The sequence below is a fragment of the Hyperoodon ampullatus genome (assembly GCF_949752795.1).
Source record: "Hyperoodon ampullatus genome assembly, chromosome: 10".
Lineage (NCBI taxonomy): Eukaryota > Metazoa > Chordata > Mammalia > Artiodactyla > Ziphiidae > Hyperoodon > Hyperoodon ampullatus.
The window spans coordinates 2,368,378-2,380,028 of NC_136923.1; the positions used below are offsets into that span (position 1 = coordinate 2,368,378).

Sequence of the window (11,651 nt, forward strand, 5' to 3'; positions counted from 1 at the left end):
TAAAGGAACAGCAGTTAGATAAGTTCTCGGCTACAACAGAAAGCAGAAGGGAAATGGGATGTATTCAGGGTGCCGGGGTCAAATGCCACCTGAAGGTTTCCCGTGTCCCGTAGCAGGAGAAGCAGGTGGAGAGCCACGCTGTGGTTCTGACAGCCAGGTGGGCCGATGAGAAGCGAGGCCCAGTCCCTCCTGGCTCAGGGGCCATTCTGATAGAGCCCCACAGGTACCCTGAGCTCGGATCTTGGAGTTTCCCGGAGTCAACCCCATCTGGAGAACCCAGGGCACCAAAGCAGAGTCTGGAAAGGGTGGAAAAAAAGAACATGGTCCTCAGGTTGAAACAAAAGGCTGGCCCTTGTGCTCCTGCAGCCAGTTTAAAAGACTAGAATTAAATGAAAACCATCATCTCCGGGGAGGAATCCTCACCTATTTTTCACCGGCCGTTAGCAGCTTGCAAAAAAAGATAATTCCAATTAAGACAACAAGGCAAGAACCAGTGGAAACCCCCCTGGCCGTTTAGAGTGGTCTTTGTATTTAAAGAAATCAGGCAATCTTGTGTATCTGTGGAGAAGAAACTAAGCAGGTGGTGTAGGTCAGTAGAACTTCTAAAAATGAAATGCAATAACCACAATTTGGAAATATAGAGAGTGTTTTTAGCAACAGATAGGATACACCACAAGAGGGCTGAAAGGAAGAAAAATGGTGGGAAATGGGGAAAAGAGGTAAAAACAGGATTCAGTGAGTAGGTCGGACTTAATTTTAATTAGTCTCAGACGAGCAAACAGGTGAAAGGTATTTGCTGAGGATTTTTCAGAACTGATGTGGCACCAAATCCACAGAGTCAGGAGAAATAAAGAAGTCTAGAAGAATCATACAGGAAAAAAATTCCTTTTTTTTTAAGACAAACTTGAAGGCAGCCAGAGGAAACAGAATGACCTGGATGAGCAGCAGTGAGGCTGCCAGTGGGACTGGCAGGCTGTGGAGTGGGAGCCGGGGGCTGTCAGCAGGGTGTTCTGAGCCCCTGGACATGCCCGCCTCCAAGAAGGAGAGCGAGTGCCTCCTGAGGCTCAGGGGCAGAAATCCTAAGAGACACACTTCAGGCAGAAGTGGAAAGGTCTGAGATAAGGTAAAGTGAGATAAACTTAATTGTACGCATGCATCTGTTTTTAGAATTATGACCCTAATAATAAGAGTATGTAGCTTCAAACTAGTACAAGGAAACCGAGATTGGAACTGTGTAATTTAATGTGTGGGGAAAGATGAGTGACCGTTGTGCGTTTTTAAATTTTCTTACATTGTTCAGGAAGAAGCTAGAAATCAATCGGTATTAAACATCAGACCTAAAGGTAACTTATGAAGCCATAGTAATTTAAACAGTATGATATTGTCACAGAGATCCACAGATCAAGGGGACGGAGGGCACAGAAACAGGGCACACCTAGCTGGACACTGGGTAGGTAGAGGTGGCTTTGCAGAATGGGGAAAGGACAAGTCAGAGGACAAGTCATACTGTAAACAGGCCTGGGCCGGTGGCTTTCCATTTGGTGAGTAGCCAGAGTGTTCAAGACCTGAATGGAAAAGCACAAAATGAAAACCTGTAAAATGGAAATACAGTTTTGGTTTTTTTTAACTTTAGGCGTTTAAAATAGAGAAAGCACAAATCATAAAAGGTTACAGATGGATAGTAGACCACAGTAAACATCTGAATAACAAGATTCTAAGTAACAAACTACAGACTGGGAGAAACTGTTAATAATACCTAATAGTATCCATTCGGCAGAGTGACCTAGTGGATGACAGGCAACTCTCAGAAGAAACCACGTCCTGTGTGTGGCCTGACGTCAGGGAATTGCAAATTTAAAAGGCTGACAAAATCGAGTTTTGGCTAGAAGTAGAATATCCTCAAACTGACGGTGGGAATATATCTGTGCAGCCTTTCGAATGGAGACTTCTGTGGGCTCTCCAGCGTCACACACACACATCCCTGACAAACAGCCACTCTGCATCTGGAAACTGTGGGCCCGACGAGAAGTGAGGAAGAACGCTCACTGCAGCCTCTGTGCAGTCACGAAAAACTACGGATAACGTAGCGGATCCAGGGAGTCAGTGGTGCTGTTTCACGGCACCGGGATACTGTACAGCTGTTAACATCTGGAGAAAACAACAGCAAAAAGATGCAGAGGATCTTGTACATAACATATGTAATTATGTTACATACACCGTCTCTGTGATACAGGTCTCAGGAGCCGCTTACTTCTGGGGGGTGGGGAGGGAATGGAAGGAAGGCTGTGGGGAAGGGCTGACTCTCTTCCTGAAGAACTGATGTCAAAACGGCAGTGTTAATAGTTGTCACCTTGGAGTTGTGGGGAGATAGATTGGGTGTATTTTGAAGGTAGAAAATAAAGTATTTCAGTTAAAATATTACAAATTTTGAAAGATCATAGCCAGAAGACTGTACTTTTGTAAGTGTTAAATTAATTTTGGAAACTTGCTAAGAATAACCCCCAATTTTCCAACCTTTCTTTTCAATGCCTTACTTTGCCTTCTCAGTATCTGAGTTCCAGATACCCATTTGGTTCCGCCAAGAGTCATAAAGTTCCTATGTAATTCTGCTCTTGGGATCCTGTCCTAAAGAAGCAATCTGAACTACAGGAAAGACTCTCTGTGTTAAAGCTCATTACTGAGTTACTTATAATTATGGAAAATAGGCAGCAATATTTTTTAAAAACGAGCGAAGTGGTTTGCTGAGCCCGTTGGGCAGGGTAAGGATGTGCGCTCTCGCCGGGGAGGGCGCTGCGTGTTTCGTGGGGCGGAGAGGAGTGGCCTGTGCACTGGGGTTCCAGCTGCGTGAGTGACCCTGCCACGCGGGCACCTACAGAAAGACGTGTGCTCGTGAAGACCTCTGGGTGGGAGGACGCCAAGAGTTTCGGGGCATTTTTTGGCTTTTGCTTTACTTATCCAGATATTTACATAGTGACAGTGTTATTTCTCTAATGGGAATTTTGTTGTTGTTGTCCAAGCTTATATATATATTTTTTTCCCCTGTGTTTCTCCTTATAGAAGTAGTTGTCAGTTTTTACCTGCTGTGACGGAGTTCTTGATTCTCCCTCCACCTTGGTCTTCTTTTATGAGAAAAGGCTCTTTTCTCCACTCAGGGACACGCATTCAGGGTAGGACGTTGGACAGCAGGCGAACACAGAGGTGACCCTCACAGGGTCCGGCTGCTGCCGCGCTGTCCACAGAGACCGTGTGCCCGCACGTGTGCTCCGCTGCTCACGTGGGGCGGGCGGGGCTCTTCCCAGCCCGCTGAGAGCTGAGAGCCGGCTCTTCGGCTTTGCTTCTTTCACTGCTCTTCAGCCTTATCATCACTTCTTCTGGTTCCAGTGGCTGCTTCCTTCCACGTGGTGTGAGCCCTGCTAGGCCCTGCGTGGACATTACCACAGCCTCCTGACGCCACGCCTGCAGGCACGCTGAGCCCCCGTGGCCACTAGGACGTGTCCTTTTCAGGAGGGTTCTTCCCAGAGTGTCTGGAGCACACGTGGGCCGGAGGTTCCCAGGGGGTGGGCGGGGGTAGGCTGCCGTGGTTTGGGCCCCGTGCGGCCAGAGCTGTGACCTGGAGTCTGGTCGCCTGTGGCGTCGTGTGCTGGTTGTGGAGGGCCCCATACCTGGGAAGAGAGGGCTGCGTGGGCCTTGCAGAGCTGCCCTCCTTGGAGGGTAACCTCTGGGCTTGGGTGGGCACTCTGTGACCCGCACTGACGGGCGACCACAACAGCCCCCTTCCACATGCACTGTCCTTGGCCCGTCTGTGAGCCAGAGTTTAGCCTGTGTAGTTGCACTGCTTTATGGGAACTTCTTTAAGGGGTTCTGATGCTGCTGTGTCCAGCTTTAGGCATTTCCAGACGGTATTGAAGTCCTGGCCTTGCTCCTGTCTGCCGTGATGTTGTGTGAGCCCGTCCCCGTGGGAAAAGCAACCTTCAGCATTTGCATGTTACGCTTCAGGGCTCCTTTTGGAGAACATTCTGGGAGGTTTTTTGGGGTTTAGAACATCCTGAGCTTGGTAGTATTAAAGAAATGCAAATCCCATGATACTGCCCTGTTCTGCTGGATTATCCTTGTGTGTATTCACTCACTGTGCGCAAGCATCCTGTGCGCTTTCTGTGCAGTGAGGCTCTTCCGACCTGAACTGAAAGTGGTCTGTGGCCACGGTAGAGTTGGCGTGTCCCCGGGTGCTGTGGGCTGCCTGGGAGGAGCTTCGGGGAGGAGCTCAGCCCTCCTTCTGCAGAGGCTGCTTCTGGAGATGAAACTGTCGTGGCTCAGTCCACACTCCATGTTGGTCTAAGTCGCAGGCCTTCGGCTCATTGGCTGGTGCTTTGGATATAAGGTTGAAATTTATTTGGGTTGCGAGGATGGTCCAGATTCTCATGTTGCTCTGAAGCTAAGTGGTTTCCTGCAAACAAGACAGTGGAGCCAAGAGGTGAAGACTCCGGTCAGCTGGAAGTAACCGCAGACCGCTTTGGACCCCGGCACCGTGGCTCGCTGCGGGTGTGCGGCCATTCTGGAGAACACTAGTCCTCTCCAGGCAGACTGGGGGCCCTGTTGGGATCTGGGGCGTTGAGGAAATGCATCCTTGCTCTTGGACCTGGTGTGGCGTGAATGGTGGGACGTTCTTTGAGCTGAGCGCCTGGTGGTCTTGATCAGAAGCGACTTCGATCTGTCCTCCATGGTGTGTGCTCGTGTTGCTTGTCCCTTTATTTCTCTCCCCCTCTCTCCTTCCCGCCCCCCCTTTTCTGGTACTTTGTTTCCTTTGTCTCTTAATTAAGGTATAATATAAATAAAACATACTGAGGTTTTTTTAGGTCAACTTTATATACAGTAAAATGCATACATTTAAATGAACAGTTTGGGAGTTCCTGGGTGGTGCAGTGGTTAGGACTCGGTGCTTTCACACTGCCGTGGCCTGGGTTCAGTCTCTGGTTGAGGAACTGAGATCCCGCAAGCTGCACGGCACGGCCAAAAGTAAAAATAAATGTACAATTCAATGAATAATCACCTCCCTAGATTTCCATCACCCCCAGAAAGTTCCCAGGGTACATAAATCTTAGGTTTACAGTGCAGATTTTACATAAACATCTACCCATGTGACCACCACCTGGATCAAGATAAACATTTCTCTAGCATCCGCCAGTCATGGGACACGTCCACTCACACTGCTGTCTGTCAGGGCGCTCTGGACACTCGGGTGCTGACTTCTGTTCCCTGATGAATCCTGAAGTGCTTGTCTCTGGGGGGGGCCCTGGCGTCCTCCACACACCCCACCCCCGGCACTCCGCCCCAAGGAACGACCGTTTTGTCTCTCGCAGATCTGGGACACGGCTGGACAGGAGAGGTTCCAGTCTCTGGGTGTGGCCTTCTACAGAGGCGCAGACTGCTGCGTCCTGGTGTTTGACGTGACTGCCCCCAACACGTTCAAAACCCTCGACAGCTGGAGAGACGAGTTCCTCATCCAGGCCAGTCCCCGGGATCCTGAGAACTTCCCCTTCGTTGTGCTGGGAAACAAGATTGACCTCGAAAACAGACAAGTAAGTGCCAGCGACGCTGGGGAGCATCACTGTGGGGCTTGAGAACCTGCGAGCCTGCCCTCGCTTGGGGTAGGGCTGCTGAGGCACAGGAAGGGCCTTCTCGGAAAGGGCAGCTAAGGTTTGGCTGACACGTGCCGTTTTTAGACTTGACTGGTAGAAAACTCCATGCCGCAGGGATCTACACCCCATGTCTGGCTGCGTGCGCCCCATGCGGGGGTGGGTGTGGGAGACAACTAACTAGCCACCTGCCCAGCCCTTGGAATGGGGCCTTGCTCCCTGTAAAGACCTACCATCCTGGCTTCCCCGTGGAGAGACGGGCAGCGAAAAGTCTGCAGTGGTTGGTATTCCCTTGGGAATTACAGCAACAAAGCAGGAAGCCCATCGTGTGGGGCTACCTGCACCAGCCAGCCCTCCTGGTCCAGGTGACGGGATTTGTCTTGAGGCCGTGTGACATTTTGGTCTTTCGGACGCAAAGGCAGACTTGCACTTAGTCTGGCTCATGCACTCTTAGATCGGGGATGCTTCCTGAGTCTGACGCTGTGTTCATCTGACGAGGACACTCAGATGCCAGATGACAGTGCGTCTGGGGCTGCGGTGCCCAGGAGGAGCTTTCTAGCATTTTCCTCTCCTGTGAGAGCCCCCTGCTTCTGGGGTACTGTGTGAATTTAGAGGGTTCTGTGCTGAGCCTAGACTGACTCCTGGCCAGCTGCCTTTGGGGCCCAGGGCCCAGGAGGCCAGTTCACATCCCCACGCTGCCCCTGCAGCTGTGACTTTGGGTCATTATTACCTTTGCCTCTGAGCCTCGTTCCTTTCTGCGCTGGGAAGGAGGGGATTCGAGTGTGACGGTTCTCTCAGCGCCTCAGGGGCCTCCCTTGACCCCCGTGTGTACCGGAGATGCTTTGGGCTTTGAGCAACATTGCTCTAGGTTTCTTTCAAATAGCATTTCTCTGGGGAATGTAGACTCTTAATTGTAGCTAGGTGTATTTCTGACCACGGGTCTCTTTCTCCCTTTCCTAAGTGACTTAGTCCTTATCATGCCTGAAAATGGGCTAGGGTGGGGAGAGGTCAGGACATGGGAGGCAGGGTGAGGGCCTCGGGGCTCTGGTGCCTAGGTGTGCGGCCAGGTGAGGTGCCGTGAGTGGTAACAGAAGGGGCTGCGGAGCTTAAGACGAAGCTGCCAGGCCTGTCCTGAGGGTCTCTGTGGTCCCAGGAGGGATGGTTACTCCTTCCTGGGACGGCGTCTTACTCCCTTCAGAAGCTGCTTCTACTTAGTGCAGCAGAGGGTCCGAAGCCGTGGGTGGCAGGCGGGGTGCTTTGGCTCCTGGCTCTGCTGTGTGTAGCCAGCGGGGTGACCGCGGCGGCAGGGGGGACGGTCCTTGCCGGGTGGGATTCCCGCTGTTCCCTGCACACACATGCCCTGCCTCTTTTTCCAGGTGGCCACAAAGCGGGCACAGGCCTGGTGCTACAGCAAAAACAACATTCCCTACTTCGAGACCAGTGCCAAGGAGGCCATCAACGTGGAGCAGGCCTTCCAGACGATTGCCCGGAACGCGCTGAAGCAGGTGGGTGTGGCCTGGCTGCCTTGTCCTTAATCTTCTTTCCTCACTGACTCTTTGGGGAGGGGATAAACTTGAATTTGAAACCCAGCTCTGCTGCCCATCGTTGGATCTAGTTTTTTTGTTTTTGGGGTTTTTTAAAAATATATTTATGTATGTATGGCTGTGTTGGGTCTTTGCTGCTGCACTCAGGCCCTGTCTAATTGCAGCGAGTGGGGGCCACTCTTTGCCATGGTGCGTGGGCCCCTCACTGCAGTAGCTTCTGTTGCAGAGTGCGGGCTCTAGAGCACAGGCTCAGTAGTTGTGGCGCACGGGCTTAGTTGCTCCGCAGTATGTGGGATCTTCCCAGACCAGGGCTCGAACCCGTGTCTGCTGCATTGGCAGGTGGATTTTTAACCACTGCGCCACCAGGGAAGCCCCGTTTGTTTTTTGAAATCATATCTGAGCTGTAAGAGACTGTGGGCTTTCGGGGCACTTGTGAAGATTAAATGAGATACACTGACTTTTGGAATTCTCCTAAATGATCCCCGGAAAGGTTAACCCAAAGCTCTAGGAATTATATTCCTTGGATAAAGTTTTCCTACATTTTTTCTTTGTTTATTCACCTGTTCCCCTGAAATAATAGTGGCTTCTTGTTGGCAAGTGCCAGTTGAAGACTTTTTGACTCAGCAGCTCTGTTGGGGCCGGTGCGTTGAGGCAGGTCCCAGCATTGTCAGTCGTCTGTAGTGGGCAGGTGAGGGGTGCGGTCGGAGGCAAGGGGCCTGTGGCAGCTGCAGAGGGCAGGGTGGTTCTGCAGCTCCTGGGAGTGGGTTTACAGAAGGTGTGCTTCTCGGCAGTTGGGGCACCTGGTCTGCAGGCTGTACAGGAGTCGTTTTTCACCAGTTCCCTGTTGGCTGGCATCACTGTTGGAGTTTTTCTCTCTGAATATTGCTGTCCCTAGAGCCTCGTTACAGTGACGAGCTGGCATCTCGGGAGTGAGATTGTTAGATTGAAAGGTGTGTGTACTTTTGCGGGCAAGTGCCCCCTGGCTTTCCCAGGGACAGTGGTAATCCTTCAGTTCCCGCCAGCACGCTGCAGGCCGGCCCTGGATGACACTCTCTGCGGCAGAGCCCATACACAGCCCTCTCGCGGGACCCCACAGGGCTCAAGGGCGCTTTTGAAGTCAACCTCACTTCACCTGTTACTGCAGGGGCTTTTTCCATAGAGAATTTCTTAGTTGAGTATCCAGTATTCACATACGTTGGGGTCTGTCCTGGCCGTCTGCCTGCTCCTTGCCTGGACCATCTTGATTTTGCTGCCTGTGCATCTGGCCCCTGACCAGGCAGGCCTCCCCTCACTATTTTTATCTTTTTTCTTGGCTATTTTTGGTTCATTTTATTGATTTTTTCTTTCCTCACTCTCCTTCCAAATAAGACCTTATTGAGATTCTGATTGGAATTGCATTACAACCGTTGTATGAGTCTCTCTGGGTGCCTTAATACCACAGACTGGGTGGCTAAAGCAACAGACTTTTATCTTCTCTCAGTTCTGGAGCCAGAAGTCCATACTCAGGGTGCCAGCAAATCCGATCTCCGGTGAGGACTCTCTGTTAAGGCAGAAAGTAGCTAAGTGTGTGTGAATGGCTGAGGGCATCAGATAGGGTCCGGGGTGGCTGCCGATGGTGCAGACTTTCTTTTGGGGATGACAGAAGTGTCCTGGAATCAGGGCGTGGTGGCGGCTGGCAACTGTTGAATATACTAAACAAGATGGCACACACACACCGCTGTATTCAGTAGAGCTTTTTTTAAAAACATGTAGTCCTAGAGGTTGTTACTTTTATAGCAATCCTAGAGGTTGTTACTTGTGAATGGAATGATTTTTCCTAGAGAACTTCTGATTCCCTGCTTCCCCAAATCCTTGAACAGTTCCTGCTGCACAGGTGCTCAGTGTTTAAGTGACAAGTTACTTTTCTACATCAGGAGGTAGAAAGCTGCTCCTCGCTGGATCACTGGAAACACGCTAATCAGCGCAAGTCCCACTGAACTGACCCCAGTCTGTATCCTGTGATCCCCACAGACAGAGGGATCCGTCCTCGGCTGGGCTCTGCGTGTGCAGATTTGGAGATAAGAAAAGGAAGCTAGACCCTGAGTCCAGAAAGAAAGATGAGAGCAGATAGGGGGCTGGAGGAGTGCCCAGGAACCCTGTGGAAATGCTGGCTCAGAGCGGCCAAATCCAGGCCACTGGAGCATCTGCCTTCTTGTCAGGCGTTGGTAGAAGCCTCAGAGCCCCCAGGCTGACGCCACACGGAGGGCGTGTGGGCCCTGTCCTGCCTGCTCGCTCACCTTGCCCCGTCTTCCGCTCCCTTGGCTTCGAGCGCCTTCTGCCAGGGCTGGGCCTGCTCCGTGCCCATGCCCCCCCGCCTGCCCGGGCTGAGCTCGGGAGTCTCCCTGACTGGACTAACCAGCCTCTCTCTCTCTCCCTGCCCAGGAGACGGAGGTGGAGCTGTACAATGAATTCCCTGAGCCCATCAAACTGGACAAGAACGACCGGGCCAAGGCCTCGGCAGAAAGCTGCAGCTGCTGAAGTGGCAGAGAGAGCGCAGAGCACAGAGTCCTTCGCGAACCGAGAACACACGTAGGCCTTCCACCACGAGCCCCTCTCCTCTCCACACAAACAGTCATCTCTCACATCCAGCTGCCAAAAGAACCCCCAAACACAGTCTCCCCTGCGCACACACCCCCCCCCCCCCCCGACACAGACAGACTCCACAGCCCAGGCCTGTGACGGCTCCATCGGGGTCCCTGCATCAGCCCTCAGATGGCAGCAGGATGGGCCGGCTGTAGAAATCGTTCCGGTTTGGAGTCGGCCTCGGAGGCTTCTTCTTTTTGTCCACTGGAGAGAGAGAGAACTGTTCACAGTCAACCTGTGTCTAATTAGTTCTGGTTTTTTTAACTGTCTTGTGGTCTTTTTACCCCACCACCACCCCACCCCCGTGAAGGCTACCACTTGGGAAGGCTGGTGCCCTGCGCTTCATTACAGGCTCACACCCAGTCTGATCAGGCTGAGTTTTGTATGTATCTGTTAATGCTTGTTACTTTTAACTAATCAGATCTTTTTACAGTATCCATTTATTATGTAATGCTTCTTAGAAAAGAATCTTATAGTACATGTTAATATATGCAACCAATTAAAAATGTATAAATTAGTGTAAGAAATTCTTGGATTACGTGTTTAAGTCCCGTGATGCAGGCGTAGAGATGGAGGGTGAAGCCTGTCTGGATCACAGAGTGTTGTTCTGCCACTCAGATTCCAGAAATCCAGCTGGAGGCAGTATTCTGTACAGCAGACACGAGAATCATGTACGCCTTTTAATCAAAGACTTAGGAGCCAAAAAGCTTTTCATCCCTCTGGGGGAAAACTGTCTAGTTCCCTTCTGTATCTAAATTTTTCCAAGAGGTTGATTTGCATAATACCATGGTGTGTGCAATGGAGAAACGGCTGTTTCAGAAATATAAAACTCTCATTTTTTTTTTTTTTCCTCTGCTCCACACTTTGAAACTCTCCTATTAGATCAGCATCCACGTACAAGAGGGAAAGGAAAAGGAAAATCCTACCAGACCTGTCCTAGTGACTTTACCTTTGTTCTGGAAGGTGCTCCTTTCGGGGCTGTGGCATCCTTAGGTGAGCAGACCTTCCCTCCTTCTTCCCAGTACAGCGCACCACGCCTTCCCCGTGTCCTGGGTGTGGAGCCAGGCAGCTGTGCCCCAGGACCTGCCCTGCATTGTAGCTTGCTTCTCAGAGCACCTCCCTCTCTCCAGAGGCCTGCATTCTAGGGTGTGGGCCAAGTTCTTCTGTAAAGAGATGAACGTGATGCCAATAAAATGTAACAAGAACAAAGACCGTCTGTCTTCGCCCCGTCTTTTCTCCCTCGTCCAGACTCGGGCTCAGGAGAGACCCTGTGAGCTAATCACTGCCGCTGCTTTTTCTGGGCCCACAGGCCTCTGAGGCAGGAAGGCCTTCTCCTCTCCAGCCCTGCAGTACCTGCCCCTGGCTTTTGTGTTTTGCATTTTTAATCACAGTAGTGGGGGGGGGTGCCCTGCATGGAGAGAGCATTGTCCCTTTAGAGGAGCAACCACGAGCTGCTGGGGACCCATGGACCACGCACAGCCTGTGAGTGTGACTCGGCCTTGGTGCTGTCTTGTTTTTTAACTGGCGTGGTTGCTAATGCTGTGATGGTCGGCCATCACATAGTTCTGGATTTCTGATTTTTCACACGACAGGAAGATGTGGCAGCACCGGCCCCATATTCCAACATAGATAAGCAACAGCCGGGACTGAGTAGATGCCGCTCAGAGCAAACGTATGAACTAGTCATGTTTCCCGCAGCAGGACAGTGTAGGTTTTGCAGACTTAGCCTTTGGACTCTACTTGGGTCCACGTCTCAAGCCCCTCAGTCGGTGTCTTTCCCCGCTGCTCCTGGCTCGTACTGCACGTGTGAAAGCAGCGTCCTCAGGCGCTCACAGCCACAGTGCCGCCGTGG

At 51.5% G+C, this 11,651-nt stretch overlaps 1 protein-coding gene across 2 annotated transcripts in view; it reads left to right on the plus strand.

Annotated features, from left to right (window-relative positions):
* RAB7A (RAB7A, member RAS oncogene family) overlaps positions 1–11,008 on the plus strand; it is a 69,636-nt gene extending 58,628 nt beyond the window's left edge. For both annotated transcript variants that reach the window (XM_079712355.1, XM_079712356.1), the window contains 4 exons: positions 5,358–5,576; positions 7,010–7,138; positions 9,599–9,745; positions 10,682–11,008. In XM_079712355.1, the coding sequence (XP_079568481.1) occupies positions 5,358–5,576; positions 7,010–7,138; positions 9,599–9,694 (444 nt within the window). In that variant the 3' untranslated portion in view covers positions 9,695–9,745; positions 10,682–11,008. The remainder of the gene's footprint in view (positions 1–5,357; positions 5,577–7,009; positions 7,139–9,598; positions 9,746–10,681) is intronic.
* Positions 11,009–11,651: the final 643 nt, after the last annotated feature.